General features: G+C 39.4%; 1 protein-coding gene across 1 annotated transcript; it reads right to left on the bottom strand.

Annotated features, from left to right (window-relative positions):
* Positions 1 to 21181: 21181 nt before the first annotated feature.
* On the bottom strand, positions 21182 to 25732 carry LOC127443825 (dnaJ homolog subfamily B member 1-like). The gene is made up of 3 exons (XM_051702772.1): positions 25324 to 25732; positions 22689 to 23257; positions 21182 to 22600 (listed from the first exon to the last, which is right to left on the bottom strand). The coding sequence occupies exons 1-3, from the start codon at positions 25541 to 25543 to the stop codon at positions 22367 to 22369; spliced, it is 1023 nt and encodes a 340-aa protein (XP_051558732.1). The 5' UTR covers positions 25544 to 25732; the 3' UTR covers positions 21182 to 22366.
* Between the last annotated feature and the right edge of the window lie 1151 nt (positions 25733 to 26883).

The following is a 26883-nucleotide window of genomic DNA, read 5'->3' as shown; positions in this document are numbered from 1 at the left end:
TAGGGTATCCTATCTTTATAGCTATTTGATCACTATGCTATCCGTAGGAAAATTAGCTTAGCATGCTAATTGGTTTGCATGTTATCCAATGCTCCTGTGTGTTCACTCTAAACTTATCATGTCTCTTTGGCAATGTTGGGATGTATCAACAGAGTAGCCCAGTGGTTAAAGCATTAGATTATGGTTCAAGCATTGAGAGTTTGAATCCAGCTAAGGATAATTGTAAACTTTGTACTTATGTTGACCTCTGAGTCATCATGTTGTGCATACTACTATATAGGATGTATTACATTGCACATTTCCTGCTAGAATTCAAAACCACATAGCTCTAACAATGAAATTTTCTCCGCGATTGTTTTGTATTCTCAGCTTGGAATGTCTCCTTGGCAGTGTTAAAAAGTCAACTGCATGGCCTAGTGGTTAATGTGTCAGGATATGGTTCAAAAGGCTGTGAGTTCATGTCCAGCTAAAAATTGTTGTTTTCGTTGGTTCTTGAGATTTTTGTAATGTGCTCACTGAACAGTTGGTGGGCTTTTCCCCAATTCAATATAGAATTAGATTTTTGTTGAAAAGTCACATGAATACGAAGTTTATAATGGTTACTGCTGTGCAAATTCTTAGCTTAGTATGTTCCTTTTGGTGGGTGTTAGCCGTGTAGCTGTGTGGAGCAGTGGTTACAGAAATATAAAATGGAGAGTTCCCAGTTCGATTCTTCCTTGAGACCACTTGCGATTTGGTGTTAGTTTGGTGTGCATGTCATATTCAATCAATGTGCACTTTGGCCCTGATTTACTAAGATGTCAAATAACTGGTGCTAATTTTCTTGTGCAATCTTTGAAATTGTGTGTGCACGTCATGGGACCCTCTAAACTTGTCATGAGAAAGAAAAGTTGCAAAAAAATTTATTGGATCAAGGTGGACCAACACAAACAAATGCAAAGCAGTCATCAGGTAAAGCTACTCGGACAACTGCAAGACAACACATACGGGGCAGGAAGGGAGACCCCGAATCCACCTCCACAATGAAGGGACTGCTCATTGGTCCATTGATGGTTTCTTGCCACCAAAATCCTTTAGCACATCCTAAATCCCATCCTAAGGTTTAAGCTAAGGTGGCCATATAAATTCCTGAGGACCTCCGGATGCAGCATGTTAATTAACTGCCCATGTGGCGGCAGTGGCTGAAACAAAGAAAGACAAAAACAAAGAAAGACAAATTCATCCATATAGACTCCTTAAAATGGACACCAATTGCAAAACATGCACCCACCTTATCAGAAAGGGATAAAAGTATCCCCCGGATGGACACACCTTGTATTGAGTGTCTGACCTGATGAGGAAAGAGACAGCAGCACAACTGAGGTTAAGCTCTTGTGAGTAAAACCTCACTTATACTTCTCCATCAGCTGCTAGTTTGCAAAGGACGCCAGCATAGACAGACATTGTCTGAACCTTCCGGCCCTTTCAGCAACAGCCATCCGCAAATGACCCCATCATTAGCAGGCATTGCCTGATCCTCACAGCCTGCAAAATAACCTGTGACAACTTCATGACCTGACCAGCTTCATGCCCAGATTCCATGGACCCTCTTGGTGCAACAGAAATTCAGTATCCTCCAGCACTTTGTGGTTACGACAGTTGGAGTACAAACATGCACCCTTCCCACTGCACGCAGTCTGCATAACCAGTAGAAGAGGTCTCTGCCGCCGGACTTATCACCTGAGTGTGAAATGTAAATATAACTTATACAAGCCTCTTCTAGAGACTTTGTCATTAGTTTATAAGTGCAGCTTATGATTTCTTAACACTTTATTAGGAACACTATGGTTCTAATAATGTGCCCGACATGGTCTACTGCTGTTGTAGCCCATCGGCCTCAAGGTTAGACGTGCATTCTGAGATCCTATTCTGCTCACTACAATTGTTAAGGGTGGGTAGCTGTGTTACCATAGCCTTTCTGTCAGCACGAACCAGTCTGGCCATTCTCCGTTGACCTCTGTCATCAACAAGGCGTTTCTGTCTGCAGAACTGCCGCTCACTGCATGTTTTTTGCACCATTCTGAGTAAACTCTAGAGACCCAGATTCCCAGGAGATCAGCAGTTACAGAAATACTCAAACCAGCCCATCTGGTGCCCTGAGATAAACAGAGGGAGGGGTCATTTGAGACTGACACACATACCTAAGTGACGTGTGATAAAAAAATCATCACATAATTGGGTGGCCGTGTGAAGATCACTACAATTCACACAGCGTGGAGTGAATTGTAGTGCCTCCCCAAATGTTACAGGCATTAATTTCCCCTCAACAACAGTCACACTAGTGTTAGCCACAGCTGGTAATGTATTGTGATGTGTCTTGTGCTGTAGGTTTAATGTTTGGGCTGAATATGAGTAGGCCTGTTACTGTAGCTTTGTGTTGGTGTGTGAGAGGATTTGTATGGAGGGGAAAAAAACATGGATAAAACAATGCAATTGCAGACATAATAAACACCAACAAACCTATACATTATAACTAAGCGAATCTGCACAGCTGTTTTCTGATTTAATTTATCCTCTGCTATTACTGCTGCTACTATTAATACTACTACTACTACTGCATTCATTACTTCATGGGGAAATTATTTACTTTACTAATCACATTATTGATTAGTTTATTTTTATGAAACTTTCTAAAACCCCTGCAGACATAAAAAAATTCAAATGTTCAATGCACTCTCATAAGGAAACGTGACTTTTATCCTGCACCAGCAAAATGTTATTCTCATGCTATATTCAAACAACATTCAAATGTCACTGTGGTCACATTCATATTTGGTTCAATATAAGCTTAGATCTGTGCTGTGTTTCCCAAAAGCATCGCAAGCTTAAATTGATCGTAGGGACCATTGGCACTAATGGTTTCTACAATCTACTTAGACTTACGATGCTTTTGGGAAATGCAGCCCTGAACCATTGAAGACTGTAAATGCGATTGCGTCTTTTAACAATGTTACAACAATGTTGTTCACCGAGTCCTTTCTTTTTTAGTTGTAACTGTGTAGCTGAAGGGAAAAATTAGGCTTTGAATTTCTGAAAAGTACTCGTAGAAAGTATATAATTTCCAAAATAAAGCCTAAACATAATAAAGTACAATTAATGAAGTACTGTACACCCCTGATTGTATGATGCGATTTCCATGAGTGCTTAAATAACTGATTCTGTTGTGGTAATGGACCCTTTTTTACATAACCAGGTTTGAAACACAGATGTAATCTACAGTGTGGTAAACATATATAGCAGTAAATAGGAGAACACAGCAAATAATATTCTTGGCACAAACATGTTCACAAAAGTGAACAGGTATCCAGCTAAGCCGTCTCTGTTGCGCTTCGCTACTCACAGATGGCCAGTGAAGTGCGAAAATATGCATTACCCCTATTAGTTTACTATATGAAGTATTGTGCAAGATACGGAAGACACGAAAACAGTGATACGAAAAGTGTCGACTTTTTGCTGTAAGGAGGAGGACCCAAAGCATTGCAGTGTGCAGACGATAACATATTATATACAAGAGTGGTTGGATAAAGGACTCTCTTCATCCATGCTTAAAGTATATGTTGCTGCCATACATATACCACTCATGACCTCTGCGGGCTTGTCTACAAGCAAGACTTCTGCGGGCTTGTCTATAAGCAAGACTTCTGCATGGTATGAATAGCTATGAGCCTTTCTCACCCCACTACCTTCCAAATCTGGGACTTAGCAATGTTGATATACATGCTTAAAGGTTCCATGTTTGAGCCACAAGAGGCAATAAGCTTACACATAATCTCTTTGGGGACTGTGCTGCTACTCACTGATATCTCCTGCTGTAGGTTGGGCTTCCTTTAACTTGCCTTACCTGGCATGAGTGATTGGTTAGTATTGGTGTTAGCAATTTGGTCTCTCGATTCACAGTGGTGTGAATAAGAGCATAGGTGCCAATGTTTCACAACCCTGTCAACTAGTCTCATTGTGTCAAAAGCCATTGGTTCATGTAAAGGGGTTAGAGGGAAAGGAGGAGGCGAGAACCAGCTTGACAATATAAATAATAGTTTAATAATAAACTTAAACAAAAACACACACATAAACACATACAGGGCAGCTGCCTCTAATTCTCTCTCTCTCTCTCTGGAACTGCCGTCTCCGGTCACCTTTATCCCTCGCTTGCCTCATCGGGGTGATTGGGGTCCTGGCGTGCGTCATTCCGGCCTGGCCCCGCCCTCCTCCATGCTATACTCCTCCCTGCGTTGCCTCAGCCCGGGGAGCCCCCGGCATGACGTACATCCCCCCTCCTCTCCAGGGGGGGGGCGTGCCTTGCGTGCCTCCCTCCCGGGTTTCGGCACCAGTGTAAAGGGGTTAGAGGGAAAGGAAGAAGCAAGAACCAGCTTGACAATATAAACAATAGTTTAATAATAAACTTAAACATAAACACACAAACATAAACACATACAGGGCAGCTGCCTGTACTTTTCTCTCTCTCTAGAACTGCTGTCTCTGGTCGCCTTTATCCCTCGCTCGCCTCATCAGGGCGATTGGGGTCTGGGCATGAGTCATTCCGGCCCGGCCCGGCCCGGCCCGACCCCGCCCTCCTCTGTGCTACAGTTCACTACCCTGTTGGCCAGTGTCATGGTAACAAACCCCATGGCCAGGCGTTGGCTCAGCTTCCCTCATTTACGCTGACCTAGAATAGGTGTTGAGACATTGACCCACTACCCAGAATGGCTAGTGCCTCTTGTCTTGACATCGAGCCATTGGTTTATTGTTTCCATCACCCTTCCTATTTTTCAATACGAAGGTGGGGCTCCAGCAATGCTTTTGACTACCCTGTAATGGCTAGTAGACATTGCAAATCAGCACTACAGTGTGATTGAATACGGCTTCCTTAGCATCAGCTTCTGATGCAATGTCGAAGTTACATTATTGAAAGGGCATGTAACCCTGGTTCCCTGTAAGAAACGAATGATACAGTCTGTAGCTCTGATATAGCTACTGATTTTTTGCTGTTAAGTGACTGAGAGATGTCTTCTTTCCTTCCTTCAGTCGGAAAATCCTGATGATGTGAAGCTGACTCTGGCTTTACACCAATCAGCCACAACATTAAAACCACCTGCCTAATATTGTGTAGGTCCCCCTCGTGCCGCCAAAACAGCACCAACCCGCATCTTAGAACTGAGATGATATTCTTCTCACCACAATTGTGCAGAGCGGTTATCTGAGTTACTGTAGACTTTGTTAGTTCAAACCAGTCTGGTCATTCTCTGTTGACCTCTCTCATCAACAAGACGTTTCCGTCCACAGAACTGCAGCTCACTGGATATTTTTTGTTTTTGGCACCATTCGGAGTAAACTCTAGCAAACAGCCTTGCAAACACTAGTAGTCCATTTGCAAACTCACACCATTAGCAGCCAGCTCCAAGTGTTCTGATTGGCAAACGTGTGTGAGACCATTCGAAATTCTCAAAATGCCCATTTTAAGGATATTAGGTAGATGGGAGATTTTATGTATGGTTGGTAATCCAAAATATTGGCATAGAAAGATTCTACCAACAGGACCAATTGGCTTTTGTCCAAACTGCAGAGCTATTTAATTTTCTTATTATTATTGTGCTTAAGAAAACTGTAAAATAGCTACACATTTGAATCTTTGAATCAGTGGCATCTACAGTAGTCCAGTTATTGTGTCTATGAGTTGGTCAGGCAAATTTTCTATTATTTTACATACTGTTCTGATAAATATATAAACATGTGCCCTTTATATACTTCAGTAATATTTATATCTTTGTTGATCAGTTATTGTTAATCAATCTTGTTTTTTCAGATATTACAAGCATTAAATTTGTCACAGCAGAGACGACTTTAGCTGGTAATGTATGACTGCTGTGTTATCTATCAGCTAGTGATTTGTGTGAGCAGATCTGTAGCACTGATCAATTATAATTTGTCAATCTTTTTTTAAGATACAAGAAACATTGACTCCACCTCTACAACAGTTACACCAGAGACAACTTTAGCTGGTAATGTAGTGTGATGTGTTCTCTGTCAACTTATGTTTTGTGTGAGATGATCTGACGCATTGATCAGTTATTATTCATCAATCTTTTTTATTTATTTTAGATAACAGAAACATTGACTGCTTTTTCTGTTAAAAAGTTAACGTAAGAGTTTTGATTCATTTAACTGTTTCACTTATATAAGTCGGTGAACATTTCAGGCATTGCCCATTATGACTAACTGACCCAGGGTGGCCCATTATCTTCTTAATGGAAAATTCAAACTGAATAAATCTCGGTACAAATGACATTTACAGGACATTTTCAAAAATTATTCAAATCTATATGCTTTCAGTGCTTTGGAGCACTATAACTAAAAAATCCAACTGCCACAACCATTCATTTGAAAAAAGTTTATAAATATATTTTTGATAAAACCATCAACATTCAGATTACAGCAATTAGTCATTTTGGTTGTAAATGGCTTATCACTAGGAAATGTTGAATAAAGAGTTGGCATTCACAAATTTTGCAGTGGTGGCAATTTCTCTACTTTTGTCATGTACATCCACCCTGATTATTTTTCACGTGCAGCTATATTTTATCATTGTCTTCATGATGAATTCTGTCATTCCAGATATAAACAGCACACTGCTGGAAGTATGCATGGTAAGATGATGAGAGTTTTTGAAGTTGAGGTTTTAGACTCAAAGATCTGATAAGCAGCTCCTATCATTTAAAATATCATGTTCACTGTATTTCGTATTTACTGTGCGTGTATACAGTTTATTGATTATATCTGTCTATGTATTGTGGATGTTGAATTTGCTGTTGTAAATACTGTTGACTCTCAAACTCAACAAATGCTGCCTACATAGTGCACACTGTTTCCTCTGTACATCTCAAATCTAATTTCAGAGTCAGACCACCGGGGGATGTGTGCAGAATATTCTTGAGCAGATAGAGAACATTACAGCTCAAGTGCTTCCTTTGTCTGTAAGTCTTTAAGACTGACATGATACAAATATTAAATCTTTGTTGCTTACATAGATGATAGATGATTTGCATAGTAATGGCATTAAGTAAAGTAATTTAAGTGTACTGTATGTGTGATTAATAAATTAGGTTGTGACCAAGATTTTGGATGTGGCCCTGAATACTTCTGAGAAGATTGTAGAGTCATTCAGCAACCCAAATCAACTAGTCTCTGATGGAAACTGTGTGTTAAAAGCCAGCGAGAAACTCATTTCTACACTACTGAAGCCAACAGACACAAGTGACTCCGTCAATTTCACTCTTGATACTGTAGGTAAGTAGGGATGAAAATCATAAGGAATTTAACGATTCCAATTACTCTTAATGATTCTGGTTTCATTAACATTTTTTAAATACTTTTTAGCAAGAATTATAAGGAAATACATTTTTTTATTCTTATTGCATTTACAGCCCTTAGAAGTGTGTTGCCAAATGATGAGATAATTTCAGTTTTTAAAAGAGCACATATAACAAATCAGACATAAATGTAATATATTTCTCGTAAAAGGCATGTTAACACATACTTTTAAGAGGCATAAATGCAATACAGTAATTGATCCTAACTATAAAATTCTAAACAAACAAAAAATGTGATTGCATATTTCATTCATTCATTTATACTGATGGACTAAAAATGGTACAAAGAACGAAAACTGAAAATAAAGTACTTTTTTTCATAATGTAACTGAAAATGGCAACAAAGTCCCTTTCAATTGTTCCAGAGTGAAAATTTTATTTTTAAATCCTGGTAACCAGTTAATAACTGGTCAATTTTGTTCAAAAATTATTTTTTAATTTATGAAACCAAAGACAAACTCTCTCTCTCTCTCTCTCTCTCTCTCTCTCTCTCTCTCTCTGTCACTCCCACCCCATTTTCCTCTTTATAACTTTATAAACCATTTTTTTATTTAGATCAAAATGGTTACCTTTCTGCTAAGAATGAACCAAAATGAAAAACAATTCATTTATAATCTCTGTTTATTCTTATATAAAATTCAACTAATCACAAAAAAACTAATGTGCATCTTTAACTACACTTTGTCATATGAACAAGTCTCAAGTACAACATTACATAACCAGGGTTTGAACTTTTTTGCCTGCCAGCCACAGTGGCTGGTGAATGCCCAATTTCACCAGCTGCTTTGATTTTTTACCAATTTGTTTTTGTAATAGAGCATAATTTCATAATTTTGCAACATACAAGTGGAGGCTAAAGATTAGACAATCACAGAAGTGAAACTTCTTGTTCAAGCACAGTGTATGAAGTCATATAGGAGTACATTTAGGTAGGGATGATAGGGACATGTCTGACAAATTTGGAAGCAGCATATAAACGACATTTTCACGTCACCTTTTCTCAGCGCTGTTCAGGATGCACCAATCTCAGTCGTTACTTTTTACTTTTTTTTCATCATTTTCTGGAAATTGCAAGGGCGGATTTTCATTTGTATCTTAGGTCTAACCCTTAAAAATAATAAATATAAAATATTTAATTCAGCATACATTTTGTGTACAAATGTTTTCTGTCTGAGTAAAACTAAGTCAGTCCGAAGCTTTCCCCGGCCTGAATCGAGTGATGGGGGTATGTGACGAGGAGGAGGGCATGGCCGGGCTGCGAGTGTGCACGTCTGGTGCTGAGCGGCCCAGTCAGCGGGAGAGAGATAAGAGGAGTTGTCGGGAGTGTTGGAGAGAGAGACACATACGGTGTGTGTGTTGTCATGTTATTATGTCTAGTTCAGTGTTTTAAGTTGTAATTAAAGTCTTGTTGAGTGTCAATCTGGTTCCTGCTTCTTCCTTTACCGACGAACGAGAGGCTTGTCTTCCACATTCACATATTACAAATAAAAAAAAATCCTCATATCGTGCAGCCCTACAGTGGTCAGTTCTAAATCTATTTAAAAAAACACTCTTTGGCAGCACTTTAGGAATATAACCCTCTTTGGGTTTAAGAAAGAAAAGGACTGATGATTCCCAACATGACTGACTTAAGCCAAGAAGATCAAGCAGCACAGTATTTAAAGAGTAGCCATAAGCTTAACACCTCTAGTGGCTCAAACGGGAAACCCGTAAGCGCATTTAATACTGGTACTAAGGGTACTTTCACACTTGGTTGGATTGCTTGGAACAAACCCGAGTTCGTTTATTCCCCCTCCTGCTGCCCCCACTGGTCTCATATAATTTTATGCTGTAAGGATGATCATATCATTTGGGTCCGAACCGCAGTCCGATTATGTCATCAATGTGAGTACAAGCGGCAGCTGTTTACCACAGTAACCAAGTAACAACTTGAGAAGACTTAATTATGTTAAGGTTTAAAGTTTATCTTAAAGCTTGTCTCTTTGGATTTACCATGAAAGTGTGAATTATACGTAATCACAAGCGGTTCACTTGATTTGATTTGTTACAATTGCATTCATATCAGCAGTGAAACGTACCAGAGTTCAAATAAACCACATTCAAGACCACCTTTTCACGCAAACTTGGGTGCGGGTGTGCACCCGAGTTCCCGAAAATGGAGTTCACATTATCCAAACAAATCGAACTTTACATCATTCGACTCTGGGTCCACACCAAATGTGCTAGAGTAAAAGCACCATAATTCCCAGACCAGCTGAGAGGGTCTTAGCCATCTTATACCACATAAAAATTAACTGGCCAGAGGGTTTTTGCCCATAGACAGACCACCCAAGGGGTTATGGTGGGTTGCTATGGCAGCATTGTACGTAGATGGAGTAAACCCTGCATACAAACACTCTTGCAAGTAGCAGAGTATTGTCTGCACAGGGCAACATGCTAGATCCTCACCAAGGGAGGCAAAGCATACAGATGCCTCACTGAGGGGGCCCAGAACTACTACTGCTACCTGTAGTATGTCCAGTAGTGTCCAGCACCAGACATGAATTCTACACAGCTCCAGCTGGGGATGCTAGATTGTGCCTCGGCTTGCGAGAGCAGATCCCTTCTCACAGGAATTTTCCATGGGAGAGCATCCAACAGCTCTACCAGCCCTGGGAACCAAATGCTATTGAGCCAGTGCAGCACAACCACAGTTTCCCTCTCTTTCCGAACCTTGCACAGCACTTGGTATAGCAAGCAGAAGGGAGTGAATGCATATTTGCATTTTGCTGGCTGTTTGTGAGCTAGGGTGTCCAAGCCCGGTGGAGCCTTGGTCATGGAATACCAGAGGCGACAGTTTGTAGTCTCCGGGGCCCCAACTGCAGTGTTGTCTGTGCAGATTGGACCTTGAACCTGCACGTCTGTCTGAAAAGCTCTCAGAACCAGGAGGACTGCAAGCAGTTCTAGGCAATTTATGCGCCATGTAGTTAACGTACCTGTCCAGGTGCCAAAGACCGGATAACTGTTGCACAGGGCTTCCCGGAGTCTGTGGTCAAAATATCTACTGAGTCATTCCAAGAAGGCTGCCCAAAGACCTGACAATTTCCTGGGCAAAGACCTTGGTGGCCGGAGTGCCAATTTCTGGCGTGGTGATTTAGCCAAGGTGGTAGCACCAGAGACAGTTTCCCTACCATTTTCCTGCCTGTGGGAGGGAAATCACCTGGTCATGTTCATGTCTTACTAATGAAAATCACAGTGACAAAATATCCCTGACATCATCATCATCAGCAAATGTGAACCATAGCAGAGCACAGAAGCAAGCCACAAATCGTGCACTAAACAAGCAAAGCCGTTTGAAATGGAGAAGAGGAAAGATGCACTGCTCAAGTCGGTGAAAAGTTATCTTCAAGTCACCTCTCTGTGCTCTGTATCTCATCCTCGCTAGACACAGGGAGAAGCATCCCTCTCATCATAATATCAGCCAAACATGATCATATCATGTGCGCCAACTAGGGCACAGATCGCCATGGCTATACTGAACAAGCGAAGCTGCTTGAAATGGAGAAGAGAAGAGAGGCAAGGCTCAAGGCAGTGGTAAATCATTCTCAAACTCTCTGTACTCTATACCCCATCCTCGCTTGCCTCCCTTGTGCAGTTCCTCAGGAGCCACAGAAGGAGTATGGAAGAAGAAAAGGGAAGCGGCTTCTGCTTTCAGAACAAAAGCGAGCCCAGAGCAAATCGTCTTGAGGTTCATGTGCTAACGTTAAACACAATCAATCTGAGTGAGCACTGTGTCAGTGTGGGCTCAGCACAGGCAATAAACAGCACTCGCACTGAACATGCAAAGACAATTGATATGGAAGAGAGGAGGCTCATACGGCTTGGGCCTGTGACAAATCCGCCTAAAATCTCCATGCTGTATATCCTGTCCTCACACACCTCCCTAGTTTGGTCCCTCGGGAACTGCAGAACGAATACGCCTGGAGGAATGGGAAGCGGCTTTGGCTTTCAGAATTAAAGCAAGCCAAGAGCAAAGCTTCTTAAGCTTCATACACTCTCAGTAAAAGTAATCAGTCTCTCCGAGCACCACTTATAAAACAGCACTCGTACCCATCAGACAGAGGTATATCTCACTCATTTTCATGTGCTTGTGGAAACATTTGCAAAATACTGTGTTGGAAAGACGTTGTTAAACAAATGACTCTTCATTTCTTTTCACTAAAAGAAAAAACACACAAAGCAACAAAATGCAATCAATATCAGACACCGTTTAAAGGGCACGCTGTACATCGGAGCACACAAGGAGAAGATATAAGAAACACTAACTGATAGGGTGCAGATCTAAATGATGATTAGGGTTGATTTGGGTTCCAGAGCAGGAGATGTTCCCACAACCCTGAAGAGGAAAATTCTGGTGATGTGGTGTTGTGCCCCATCTTATATGCACACAATATTTGCACATAAGGGCAGAGTAGCAAGCGGCACCTGCCAATATGTAAATGCTATGATTAAATAGGGTTTCAGAGATCGGTTCTCCCACTGTGTCAGCTACTTGTACAGTGTCAAAGTGACCGACTTGAAAGGTGACTGTACAACAAATGTAACTTAATCAAGGAGGCAATATCTTTCATAATGTACATTGTAATGTGTTGTCCCATTAATGTACTGAATGTAACATTCAGTAGTGAATACAGCAGTAATATTTTTTGTTTGTTGCAGTAATAAAAATAGAAAGAGCATTTGTGCAAAGTGTGTCTTTTATGCATTGGCCTGTTTAGTCAACTTTTATAAAAAAAAATAAATAAAAAAAAAAAAAAAAATATATATATATATATATATATATATATATATATATATATATATATATATATATACACAGTACTATGCAAAAGCACATAAGATGTTTCACAAAAGCATTTGTCTTAAGATGGTTATTTATATCTTCAGCTTTAGTGTGTCAATAGGAAATATAAATGTTAGACTCCCAAACATTACTTTTGCAAATAGAAAAGATTAGAATAGAAGAACAGAGAGCCCTGCAACAGATGCCATGGCCCCCACAAAGCCCCCCACCGAACATTGTATCTGTCTGAGATTACATAAAGAGACAGAAGCAATTGAGACAGATTAAATAGACAGAAGAACTGTGGTGAATTCTCCAAGAAGCTTGAACATCCTATCTGCCAACAACCAAGAAAAACTGTGTCCAAGTGTATCTAGGAGAATTGGGGCTGTTTTAAAGGCAAAGGTGGTCACACCAAATATTGATTTAGCTTTTTTATGTTTACTGGACTTAGCATGACATTAAGTGATAAATGAAAACTATTTATGTCATTATTTTTGAAGACATCCTCACTATGCAACATTTTTCACAAGTGCATAAAACTTTTGCACAGTACTAATATATATATATATATATATATATATATATATATATATATATATATAAAGAAAACATGTCAAATCAATTTTAAAAATGACAAAAAAGCATATAACATTTTTATTTATTTATTTTATTAGAAGTACAAGTTTTCATGGTTGGACCAAATGTCACCTTAGATGAAATCCAAAGGCTTCACAACACAGCAAAGGCTTCTGTGGACATTGATCTCATTGTAATTGTCAAGAACTACAATAAAACAGGTATGTGAAAAATATTGGTGTAATTTAATTAAAGGGATAGTTCACCCTACAATGAAAATTCACTCATCATTTACTCACCTTCATGCCGTGCCTGATGTGTATGACTTTTTTTCTTCTGCTGAACCCATACAAAGATTTTATAACATTGTAGGTCTACACAATGCAAGTGAATGGTGACCAGAACTCCAATAACTCCAAAAACAAATGGATTAAGTCAGTATAAAAGTAATCCATAAGACACCAATGGTTTAATCTATGTCTTCTGAAGGGATCCAGTTGGTTTTGGTGAGAACAAAGCAAAATATAACTTATATTTCTTGTCATTGCAGTCTCTAGGCACAATCATTATTTCAAGCTCGATTACACTTCCTAGTGTTTGATGGATGTGCAGAGTGCTAGATGGCGCTATAGGAAGTGTAATCAAGCCTGAAATCATGATTGCCAAGGAGACTGCTGTCAAGATGTACTGTGAAAAAGGAGTTACATTTTGGTCTGTTCTCACCCAAAACCAAATGGATCCCTTCAGAAGACATTGATTAAACCACTGGAGCCTTATTAATTATTTTTATACTGACTTAATCCATTTGTTTTTGGAGTTATTGGAGTTCTGTTCACCATTCACTTGAATTATATGGACCTTCAGATCTGAGAAATTTTTCTAAAAATCTTTGTTTGTGTTCAGCAGACGAAAGAAAGACATACATATCTGGGATGGCATGAGGGTAAGTAAATGATGAGAGATTTGTAATTTTTGGGTGAACTGTCCCTTTAAAAAACATCAGACATACACCACCAGTAATTACAGACATTGCAAGTGTGTCAATGATAGCAAAATTAAAGAAAAAGGCCTACCACTAAACCACATTTTCTATCTACTTTACACTTTATAATGTCATGTTTCTATTCCCATCTCTGTTACAAAAGCAGCCGCTGTGGCTTTCATGAGCTGCACCACAATGAGACCTGAATTATTCAACACATCAGGTGACACAGTTAAAATCATGATGTTTACTGTGATCTCAGCTACTCTTCTCAAATCCACTGACAGAAAGCACTCCAAACCAGTCTACTGCACCCTGAAACACATCAGAGTGAGTTAACTTCATCTCAGATGATGCAGCATACCTAGACACAATACATCTGAACAAATGTTGATAAACCAGAGTTATGCTTATGAGACTTTGAAGGTTGACTGGGTTGTATAAACAGTACATTTGTTTCTCCAATTTTGTCAAAGTCTTTGTCCAATTTGAGCTATGATGAATGACAGTAAACACTGAGACTGAACGTTCTGGATGTCCATTGTTCATTTAAAGGAGTTTGGCTCTGGAGGCAATTTGTCCTGTGTCTCCTGGAATATCAGAGAGTGTACTGTAGATGGATGTTCTGTTGTAAAGACCAATAATTGCCACACTTTGTGTTCCTGTAATCATCTGTCAGCATTCGTTCTCATCATGCAAACCAGCAGCAGCACACCAGAGGTAAGAAAACAAGTGAGACAGGTGACATTTATACCGTGGGGTGGTGTAGTTGCTACATGCTCAAAGTTGGTAACTTAGAAGTTGCTGGTGGTATTTCCTCAACATGCTGAGCTGTCATGATCACGCCAGGCTCTCCCTCACTCACTCAGCCGTAACACTCACCGGAATACTAATCATGCACATCTGACACTCATCAGCCCTCATCAATAGCACTATAAGAAGAGCACACACCCCCTCAGTCATTGTCTTGCCTCGTCTGATGCTACAGACTACTTACCTTGATGCCTACCTGCTACATGCTTCTATTGTATCCTACCAGCATTGTTACCTCGATCCTGTTGTCATCCAGTCTTCCTTTGTCTCCTCGTCTTCTCCCTTGTGTTTGAATGTGTGCTCTGGAAACCTGTAAGACAAACCCATAGTTACTATCAGACCAACCTACATTTCAAGAACCTCTCCATTAATCATCTTACCTGTTAAATACTGAGTTCCAGCCGATTCATTAATAAACTTGCGTGTATTATATGATCCATCTCTCTATCGTTATTGTGTCTAAATTGGTACGTGACCGAAGCGCAGTTTAGTGCTATGTAACACACTCAAAAACTAGTGAAATGCCAATACGTCAAACACTGAGCGCATCATTGCCTCTGTACACTGTAAATTGGGTGACTTTTTGATATTGAGATAAATGCCAAAAAGTGGCTGAAACTGTCAATTTACTATGTTTAATAACATACTGTAGGACAGATCACAATATGGCAGAAGCAATTTCAGGACAATTATAATATTTGTAGAGGGACATGCACATACATCAATACTCGGCTGTGACGATGAGGAGGGCATGGCCAGGCTGTGAGGGTCCTCAGCCAGCAAAGAATCATCTGAACAGCGGAAGAGCGAGATAAAGGGGAGCTGGAGATGCCAGTTCGAGAGAGAGACGCATGCTGCTGCATTGTGTGTGTGTGTGTGTCCTTGTGTTTTATGTTGGTTTAAGTTTATGTTTCTCATTAAACTTTATGTTGACTGTTCAGCCGGTCCCTGCCTCCTCCTTGCCTGCTGTTACAGTGGTGCCGAAAAGGAGGCAGAGACCGGCTGAATAGTCAACATAAAGTTTAATGAGAAACATAAACCAACATAAAACATAAAGACACACACAGCGCGGCCGCTTGCGTCTCTCTCGAACTGGCGTCTCTGGCTCCCCTTTATCTCGATCTCCCGCTGATTCAGCGCCGGCTGTGCACCCTCACGGTCACGCCCTCCTCATCATCACACCGGCATACAACCATGATGATGATCAACAAACACATAGTTTTTAAATAAAAATATGAACATTACAAAACAATTTAAAGTGACAATAAAAGCAACAACACATATAACCAGGCCATAGACAATTTACAGTAAGTGCATAAGATAGTCATGCCGCAATGCATGCATGCTGTCTACGTAAAGTAATAATTCACCCCAAAATGATGGTGCTTTAATCCTTGTCTTTATGAAACAATATGATCAGTTTTGGGTTAGAAACAGAGCAAAATATAAATCCTTTTTCCCTCTAAATCTTGCCATTTGCAGTTTCCCTGGCACCAGGGGGGTCGGATGGGCCTGAGTAACAGGGGTCCTCACTGGAGGGGGGCCTACAGAAAGGCTACATTGATATTCCATTATATTATCATTTGTTATATACACACAGTAATAACATGCTATTGTTTGGAATAAAAGGTGGCAAGAGTCTGTTTTCCACCTATAAAAATTACCCCTATACTCTGCCTTGTCTCCTCCCATGTTTGCAACCCCCACCCCCCTCATCAAAAGCGAAAGTGGTCTGGTCCATCAGCCAGTGCTCGGTCCAAACTGAGTACACGTCATGATGTACATTGCTTCAGTCTGTTAATGTATCTACAGACATTAATCCAAAATCGAACATTTCAAAAGAAAAAGGAGCGGCGAAAGATCAGGAAGTAGCAGACCATCTTTTGAGAAGCCAGAGGTCTGGATCCTTGTTGCTGGCCGTCTCCGCTGTTTGCCAGTCCTGATATCTTAGTTTACGACCTCATACATGCTCACTCTGTCACATCGGAGCTGCGACGACAGCAGCAACTGCTGTTACAATGCCTTCAAGCTCTTATCCGATATTCTTCTGTTGTATACCAACAATGTTTTGTCACCCTGGAATTAAGGGCATTTAGTTGCTCAAGCAGTGGATTAAGCTGAGGCTTGGCTATCCTCCCTTAGGATATCAGTTGTTTGAGTGCTCTGTTTTCATTATGGAAATTCTGTGGACATTCACTTGGCTTTAATCAACACATGAGTAAGCTAATCCAGTTCTTCAAGATTACTTTAATTGTATTCTGAGAAGCTCTGAACTCTGGACCTAGAAATTCTGGATTCCAAGACAATCTGGACTCTGCAGGGTGGTGATCCTTCAAGAGCAGATTGGATGGCTTTAAACTAAATGCTCTTCTACAGTATACCAATATTTATATTCATGCTTCTCTGATCAGATTTATCTTATCAGTGCTCTTTAGCTACATGCTTGTTGCTTACACATACTGCTGCTTTTACTTGTACTGCTCAGGTTGTATGCCTTACCAATTAGGTCTCAGTTTACTGTTACAGTTTACTTGCCCCTATAATATTCAAGGTTTTGTGCTAAGCTAAATTGGTAACTTTATATGCAGGGCTTGACATTAACTTTTTGACTCACCGGCCACTGTGGCAAGTCACTGACCACTCAGAATTTTCAATAGCCAAAATCCCCCACCCCTCAAAAAGTTATAAAGGTAACTGAAAAATGTAACTGCATGCATTTGTTTGAACATATTATTTGAATAAGAATGATATGAGTTTTACAGGACACAAGCCTAATGATTTAAGTCACCTTTAGAATATTTGAAGGCAAACATGGCCAGTTGGAGCAAGGGTAGGATAAAACAGGAGGAAACTCTGTCAATAATTTGTCCATAACTCATGGAAGTTCAGATTTGAATCCTTTCATTCTAAATTGTACTTGTCTTTAAGAAAGTTTACTATTGTTATTCCATTGTTTAACAGGGCTACACCATTAATCAAACTAAGACCAACAGATTCCTCTCTTGTCTATAAGTGAATAAAGTATTTAAGTTATCAAGTCAAGTCAAGAGTGGCACGGTGGCTCAGTGGGTAGCACTGTCGCCTCACAGCAAGTAGGTCCTAGCTTACCCAATCTGTGTGGAGTATGCATGTTCTCCCTGTGTTCGCGTGGGTTTTCTCCAGGTGCTCCAGTTGCCCGTAGGTGAGAGTGAGAGGGTGAATGTGTCTATGTGTGTTAGCCCTGTGATGGTTTTCCTGCCTTCAGCCCAAGACAGCTGGGATAGTCTCCAGCACTACCCACAACCCTACATAGGACAAGTGGCTATAGAGGATGGATGGATGGATGGAAGTCAAGTATTCATTAAATGGAAGTGGTCCTGACTGAAATGTAGTTTGACAAGCAACTAGCTACTCATAATTTAAAGTCGTTAAGCGACAGTCAAGCTACCCTTTTGAAAAAGTAGTTAGCTACACTACAAGTTACTACAAGCATTACTCACCTGTATGTGTGTCCCTAAATTTGTGCTTGAAGAATTTGACGCAGACAACATTTTAATCTTTGGTTTGCTTAGATTACATACAAAGATGTAAACTTTACTGTTTGATTTTTTAAGAGAAATGAACATGGACAAATAAAGCCATGGGTAATTGGTTTCTCCATCTTCTGCGCCATCTCTTGCTCCATCATGGTTAATATGGATGGGTGTGTTGAACTTGAAATACTGATACTCCCGATCATGACTTTTCTTTGAGGACAGTCGCATTATAATACATGCCAAAATAAAAGAATTAATTGCCTCGCTGCTCCCAATAACGCACAGATGAAAAATGAAATAAACATATTCACAACAGAAAATAAATCCTTCAAAATACATTATATAACATATTTAATTATTTTATTTAAAAAACTAAAGGTAAATATGCTGTCACGTTGTCTTTTAACAAAAAAGTATCTGAAACATTCTTTGTTTTATAGAATAGAATGGTGCTCTTTTAGCATTTTCAAAGTTACCTGCCCCTGTATGTTTTGTAAAAGTAAACAAACTGTGGCTGGTCGATTTACATAACCATCAGACAGTCTCTTCTTTTCCAAGTGAGCCGTATAAGCCCAAGTAGGTATAGCTGCAGGCCGGGGGCAGAATCTTATTTAAATATATGTTTTGGCCTTCTCTAGGATTATATTACAATAGAGCATTCATTACATAAGATTATACACACTACAGTATCATGTTGCATGACTGTGGATAGGGAAAAATAAGAAGGGGCTATTCCAAAAGGGGGTTCAACCAACTCCAAAAGGGGGTTGAGCCAACTCCTAAAGGGGGTGTCACTTCCGCACTTTGTTAGGGTTAGGGAAAGGGTTAGGTTAAGTCTCCCTATCTCTTTTCTGGTGGTTTAGAGCTCCCGCCCCTTTTTGGAGCCCTGCCTGCTGCCTCATTTAACAATAGAAATAAGTTTTTAGCAAAGATTTAAAACTCAGTAATATCAGAGCTGATCTTATGTGTACTGGTAAACTGCTCCAAAGCTTGGGACCAGCTAGGCAAAGGCACGTTCGCCAGTTTGCTTCAGTCTAGACCTAGGTACAACAAGCAGTCTTTGAGCCCCGATCTAAGGGGTCTAGAGGGATTGTGAATACGAAGCAGTTCAGAAAGGTACGTGCCATGTTGCCACATCTGTCTTGCCGTGCTGTGGTGTCTGCCTCACCGTGCCATGCCACCTTGACCACTGTGGCTCTGCCCCGAGTCTCCAGCATGCTACACTCTAAGCCCTGCCTCGCCAGGCCCACTCTGGTCTCCTGGCTGTTCGCCAGGCTCACTCTAGTCTCCTGGCCATTTTCCAGGCCCACCCAGGTCTCCTGGCCGTCCTTTAGTCCCACCCAGGTCTCCTGGCCGTCCTTTAGTCCCACCCTGGTCTCCTGGCCGTCCACCTGGTCTTCCTTTGCCTCCTGGCCATCCTCTTGATCCCCCGTTGTCTCCTGCTGCCTCGCCTGGTCCCATGTGGTCTCCTGCTGCCTTGCCTGGTCTCCCAAGGTCTCCAGTGCCCTCTGGTCCTATTTCTTGATTTCCTGTTACCCTCATGTGATCCAACCTTGTCATGTTCCATGTTTATTTATCTTGTCTTTTCATCGGTTCATGCGTTTATTGTTTATTAAAAGTCAGATTCCATCTTTTGTGCTCATTTAAACATTTAAAATTGCTGCCTCAAGAAGAGTTACGACAGCTTTGACGTCAGGTATGTCACATGCCATTCAATCATGTGTGTCTTGTGAACAATAGCGACATTCTATGTTTGGATGTTTTTCAACGAGCTGTGACGGCCTTTACGGAGAGGAAGAATTTCACAGATTAAAACCTTCAGTTTCACTCTGTTCCTCACACAGAGCTATCGTGTGACTTTGGAATACTTTTGTGCTGCTTTTTCATCTTTTTGTTTTTTATATACAGTAAATGACTGTAATTGTATTTTTATCTGCTTGTTATGTCTCTAATATTGTTGATAATTGGTTAGGCTTAGGCGTAGGAGTGATGCTAGGTGCTTAAAATATAATAGTGTAATGTACCTAACTAAAACTATTGTGACAAAACTGACATGATTGTTTCATGTTTTATATTGTTAATAATTGGCTATAGTTTGGAATGGGGCTGGGTTATGGTATATAAAATATTGTTATAAGTAATAAGTATAACAAAACAGGTTGCAGTTAAACATGCAATTATATCTGACGATTGCCGAGCCTGTGACAGAACCTTTTATTTCTCTTTCGTTTCTGTATATATATAGGCCTTGTGTTCTCCATGCCTTTCTTACATTGCGTTTGGTTCTTGTGGTGAGTCCGGCCTTGTTTCTTTTTGTGTCTTTGCTCTTGTTTATTTAATCAAATCTATGTTTGATTTCTAAACTTACACTTGCCTGCGAGTCAGTGTTACAATAAGAAAAGCGTTTTCCTGCTGGTCAAATTCTTGAATCTTCTGTTGTCGCACCTGTTCTTACTTACATACATCCTAAATAGGTGAGAATTATTGACACAACTCCAGATTAAATCTATTGCTCATTATAGAATTTTCTGAACATTTCTGTCTTTCATTGTCTCCAGGCGTTGTGTGCAGTTATATCAGGCATTCTGCACTTCTTTCTCTGCTACTTTGTGTTGATGTTTGTTTAAAGGGATAGTTCAACCAAAAGTGAAAATTCTCAATTATTCACTTACCCTGATGCCATCCCAGATGTGTATGACTGTCTTTCTTCAGCAGAACACAAATTAAGATTTTTAGAAGATAGAGCTCTGTCAGGTCCTTACAATAGAAGTACACAGGTGCCAGAACTTTGATGGTCCAAAAGTCACAATTAGACAGCATTAAAGTGATCCACTCCAATCGATCAATGAATGTCTCCTGAAGCAAATCGATACGTTTGTGCCCCAACCCATTAGCGCTTTGCGTGCCCAATTCCGCCAAACCCACTTAGACTTAGCTCATGCTCACGCCAAAATACCAAAACTTAATGGCCATGGCCGCTGATTTTGCGCATTTGTAATATCGCGTAGTGCTGCACTTGGCGCTCTTAAAATAAGGCCCAATGGGTCACAGAAAAATGAACTATTACTTCTTTTGCCCCAAAAACTTTACTAAGAATATAAGTGGTCCTCAGGTGAGAAATACAAGTATATACACTTTGTTCAAATTGTATAACTAATTAAAGCAACATGATAATTGTAACATTTTAAAATAAAACCATTTCCCTTTGAACAATCTTCTCTCATAGCTCTTACTAAAAACATTTACACCTCAAAACACAGGATCACATGCTCCCAAGTTTAGCAAATGCATTTCTGCAAAAGATAAAAGTATAGTGTTTCAATTAAAAGTTCATGTTGGAGTATTCTTAGTGTATAATATTCATAAATTATTTACTACACAGCTAAACACAGGGTATTCTAGTTCACTGTGGCAAGATATTGATTCAAGAACAAAATTATGTTCCTATACTTTTAAATTAATTGCTTAGGATAATAAAACACATCTCAGACACATATTCAGGTATAATCAGATACACAGCTATGCTATTGTCCCACTTTAGATATATCACAGCCTGTTTAAAATTAACATTTTGTGAATCAATACCATTCAACTTTAACAGAGTAATGATTTTAAAATCAGTTAAATGTAAAGAAAATAGAAAAAAGTCTGGTCTTTATTTGATTTCCAACCTCCCACATTTTTTTTTTACCACATAGCATCTGAATAAAATGCTTTTTCACACATAAATCAGACTCAGCAGTGTATGCACACACCATAAAATACCTTTCCTTTAAGGCCACCATTATGTTTGTTAATCACTTTTAATGAAGTCACAAAACAGTTCCATTAGACAGCATTGGCGAAATGAAGAAAAGAAAACCTCTCCACTTTCGATCTTTGTTTCAAGACATTCAAGCAGAACATACACTTCTTACTCAAACTCAAATGTGTAGTGCACAACAAAACACTGGCCAAAAGGCCGAAGCTGGAATGAACAGGACTTTCTGTTGGTCCAGACCCAAAACAAACATGGGTTCAAAATGTACATAACACAGATGCAGAAAGCTAGTCTAATCCAGCTTTGTTTTTGTTCAGATAGTCTCTCTTTGGCAGTGCATTCCAGAATAATTGAAATGTCCTTTACGCAGTGCTCCAAAAGTTGAGCAGCTCAGGTATACCTTGTTTAGAACACCTTAGCTACTTTGAAAGCATAGAAACAAAAACAAAAAAATCCCATTGGTAACAGCTCCGATATAGTTTGATACACAGCTCATGAAGCTGGCAAAATGTTTCCAATTGTGTCTTTGGCACTCTGACTTAGCCTTTCAGGGAATTTAACCTCATATTCCACAATTAAGTCCCCACGACGGTCTGGGGATTTTGGAAGAGGAAGACCCTCCCCAGTGACACGCCGTTTCATTCCAGGCCTAACAATGTCCCGAGACGTTACAGTGACCGTGCGACCGTCCAATGTTGGAACAATAACCGTGCAACCGCAGAGCGCCTAAAGAAAAAAAAAAGACCAGTTAATAAAAAGAAACCCAGAGGTCAAAAATAAGAGAAACTTTTAAAATAACAGTAAACTCTCTTACCTCTTTGAGTGTAATTTTAGCTGGATAAATTATGTCCGATCCGTCTCGTCTGTACACAGGATGTGGCTTATCCTTCACTACAAACACCACATCTGCTGGGATATTTGTCAGCGTCTCATCACCTTCTTTGGGGAAAGTAACCTTGGTTCCCTCCTTCCAACCTTTCTTCACTTCCACTGTAAGGATCTTGTCTTCCGTACGTGTCGTTCTTCCATCAGGATTCAGGCGCTTGCGTGAGATCTTCATCTTCTTCGTGAAGCCAGTAAACACTTCTTCTAGACTAACCCTGAGGTCATGGGTCACCGGAGGGTCCTGCTTTTTCTCCAGTCTCCCGCCGTGCCCGCGTGTGTTAAAGGACCGGGAGAAACCACCCATGCCACCCATCCCAAAACTAGCGAAAGGGTCATCAGTTTCCATGTCCTCGTCCATGCCACCATTGAAGCGGTAAAAATTTTCGAAAGGGTTCCGTTCGCCGAAAAATTCTGTAAACATTGCATGAGGGTCGCCTTGGAATGTGTAGGTGAAATTACTGCCACCGCCTCCCCCGCCAGGGATGCCTCCCTTCAGCCCTAGATAGAGTAAACAGTCATATTTTAGCTTATTTTGATGTCTCAAAGCAACATTTTTGACCAATGAATTTCCACAAATTTGTTCATTTACTAAATAACGATTTTTCAAAATTCATGTCATATGATTGCAAGGGTGAATTATCATTTGTATGTCAATACAAATGATTAAACAATTAAGCCAAAAGAATACATCTGTCAGATGTGAACACAAGGTGTCTGCATACAGAAGTGCTCGAGCACTGAACGTGCGTAGCCCAATTTTTTTCTAACCGCGCGTACACTGAAAGCCCTGAACACACATGAGCCTGGAATTATTCGCACTGATTAGTTGGTCCACAAGGTGGCAACACTCGCAATTGAGCCACTGCTTTCTCGAAGAAGTGCTAGAAGACGCTAAACAACAGGAGACGAAGGTAGAAACAACAGGAGTGGATGTGCACGTCAAGAACACATGTGAGGAGGTCACGAGATAACTGCATTTGTATAACTCGAGTCTGAAGGACTTAAATATATCTTTGTGTCTGAACTCCAGAAGAAATATAGTCTAGAATCTCAGCAGCCGTAGCGCCTTGCGTGAACCACCGTTGTATGCGCGTACCGTCAAATGGAGTATACTTTGAAAGGCTAGCGTTCGATAGGGATGGGCGGATCGATCCTAAAGTCTTGATACTTCTGAAACTGACATTGTAACAAAAATACATATTCTAACATTATTTTTTTTGAGAGAAAATCAGAGAAACAGCTTTTGGAGTAAATTCACACTAAAATAAACATATCTAAAAGGTGACATTTCTTATGAGTTTGTGTGTAATTGTTGCTAATAAGTCATTTAAAAAATAGTTAACCATGGTTTTACTAAAGTAATATTGTAGTAGTAACCATGGTTAATCGTGTGATAACTAGTGTTGGGTATAATGCATTACTAAGTAATTACTGTAATTACTTTTTCACTGAAAAAAGTAAGGGATTACTCTTAATTTTTCAGTAATTTAATTACAGTTACTCCTGATGTAATTGCGCTAAATACTGTATAGACTACAGAATAATTCTTATAAACAATAGTGAATTTAAAATCAAAATTTAACATCTTATGTTAACATGAATGTTTTCTAGTTTAACGCATAAAATGTAACAGTTTCATGTCTATCCTTATATTCTTCATCTGGTCGAGGTTGATACGGGTTTTAGAAAGTAATTAGTAATAAGCCATGCAATTACTTTTCAGAAAGAGTATTTATTACAGTAATCTAATTACACTGTATATGATGCAATTAGTTCGTAATTGATTACTTTTTAGAGTAACTTAACCAACACTGGTGGTAACTATAATTTAACTAAATCCCATGGCTCACAAATGTAAAAAAATAAAAAATGACTACAAATAATATTTTAAATTACCAATTTATCCCTAGAAATATAAAAAAAAAAAAATTTAATAGAAGTATCGGTATTGTTATTGCCGATATTGGACTTGAAATTACTGGTATCGGATCGAAAAGAAAATAAGTGGTATCGCCCATCCTTAGCGTTCCACTGTATTCAGACATTAAGCGTTCGCGTCAAAACCGAATTCTACTTTCGGCTTTACCCCTATTAGTGTATAAACTTCCCCAAAATGACCCTCAACGCACAGAGTTTTGTTCAGGATGGCTTTATACAAACATGGTAACACTATACAGTTTGGTTCTATTGTTTATATGAAGTTTGTAAATGCATTAGCTGTGCTGTTTAGTGTTTAGTTCAAATGTACGGTACTTTTCCTCGTTCGTTTTGAACGCCAGAACACCAGGTGACCGAATTGTTCCAGAACGCTCCGCCTCTTTCTATGACGTGGCGTAAGAATCTTCCAGAGTAGCCAATCAGGAAGCAGCACCATGTCGCGAGCACACCAAATCAACCCGTGCATACTTTTCCCTTATGAACTTGATAAAGATTTGAGTATATTCTCCCACTATACGACACCACACTTATATATGGTCAGCATTTATATTTAATATAATAGTCTAATAATTAAGCGTCATTACCATTAACAGAACAGCAGTTTAAATCTAGCATCATTTACTCACCTTCCTCGCCAAATTTGTCGTATATGTCTTTCTTTTTCGGGTCACTCAACACGTCATAAGCTTCAGCGATCTTCTTGAACTTCTCCTCGGAACCCGGTGACTTGTTCTTGTCCGGATGGTATTTGAGCGCTTGTTTGCGATATGCTTTCTTGATTTCATCATCAGATGCGCCCTTCTGAATCCCCAAAACACTGTAATAATCCTTACCCATTTTCACCATCAGGCACTTGTATTTTAAACAGCAGCTTCAGGACGTCCTGCTTGTTGAGTTCAGTTCTCCTTACAGAAGTGTTGAAGGACACTTGTTAACGGGGTGTTGTCCCGATCCCTTCTGGTTCTGCCCTTTTTAAAGTCGTAGAGAAAGTTCGAGAAATTTCTCAAAGTCTCTGGGATTCACTGGAACCACGTGATGTTTAGCCCCGCCCATAGACCTACTGACACCGATATGAAAATTACTCAAAAATAAAATAAAAACATCTATTTATGTTTAATGCACATTGGATTTACATTTCTATTGCATCTCACATTTCTATTACTTAGATATATAATTATAAAATAAAAACGGGATCGAAATCAATTTAATAAATTAAAAAGTAATATAATTATTGTTATATTTTAACATATATGTACATATAAAAATTCCACAAGTATTCGGCTATATATATATATATATATATATATATATATATATATATATATATATATATATATATATATATATATCACACACTTGTACTTGTATTCTGACACTCGGGTCACAAATCTACGGAAGCACGGTGGAAAAAAAATAATAATAGTGGAAAAAAAAAAAAAAAAAAAAAAAAAATAGTGTCTCAGTTATTTCCTAAACCTAAGTCTTAAAAATGTTTCTCTCTTCAAAAAGATGCATGCGCTACCAACCTTGGCCACCAGGTGCCACTATCAGTAAACATGTAATCTTATGCTTTTAATGCTTTCTCTGTTGCTATATAGCTGAATAATACATTTATTATTTATTTAAGGGTTTGCAAACCTTAATCGAGACAAAATCAGGTTACATATGTTTGATATGGCATTCGTTGTCGTGTAACAACTGGAGTTATTATTTTGTTTGAAATTGTTGGTCTTTCTAAACCATCTATGCCGTTTGCTCAGTGTTACTCAGTCCTGTAATGTAATTGATGACGGCTATGTATTTAGCTTGAGTGGTATTAATGGCATGTATTGACTAATCATTGATGGTGTGTATTTATGATGTGTGGTATTTAATTATGTATTCTGTGGATATTTATGTGTTTTAGAGATTTGCTGTGTAAGGAGTTTGTGTATACCGGGTGGTCATATGAATTAATTTGGTGTATTGTACAATCATATTTAAATGAATTTATAGACTCGTTTGTTGATGCTCTAAATGTCCCAAAGTCAATCTACTGTGGATTGTTAGCAATATCAAATGTTTGCCAGGATAATTGTACTTGTATTAATGGGATCAACCTGCAGCTCCCCCCTACTTAAATTTTTTAATACTTAAAATACTTTTTATTTGTATTTCTGTACAGCACTTTGGTTAGCCCACTCACT

Source organism: Myxocyprinus asiaticus, chromosome 7, assembly GCF_019703515.2.
Source record: "Myxocyprinus asiaticus isolate MX2 ecotype Aquarium Trade chromosome 7, UBuf_Myxa_2, whole genome shotgun sequence".
In the NCBI taxonomy this organism is placed as follows: Eukaryota; Metazoa; Chordata; class Actinopteri; order Cypriniformes; family Catostomidae; genus Myxocyprinus; species Myxocyprinus asiaticus.
Note: the sequence above shows the minus strand (reverse complement) of the source record. Positions and strands in the feature narration are given on the sequence as shown.

What these genes read in the sequence shown, in the direction of transcription:
- LOC127443825 (XM_051702772.1), bottom strand. Translation starts at nt 25,543, where the DNA reads ATGGTGAAAATGGGTAAGGATTATTACAGTGTTTTGGGGATTCAGAAG. An exon ending in CGACAAATTTGGCGAGGAAG is followed by an intron (nt 23,258 to 25,323) that starts GTGAGTAAATGA and finishes TACTCTATCTAG; the next exon opens with GGCTGAAGGGAGGCATCCCT. An exon ending in CTAAAATTACACTCAAAGAG is followed by an intron (nt 22,601 to 22,688) that starts GTAAGAGAGTTT and finishes TTTTTTCTTTAG; the next exon opens with GCGCTCTGCGGTTGCACGGT.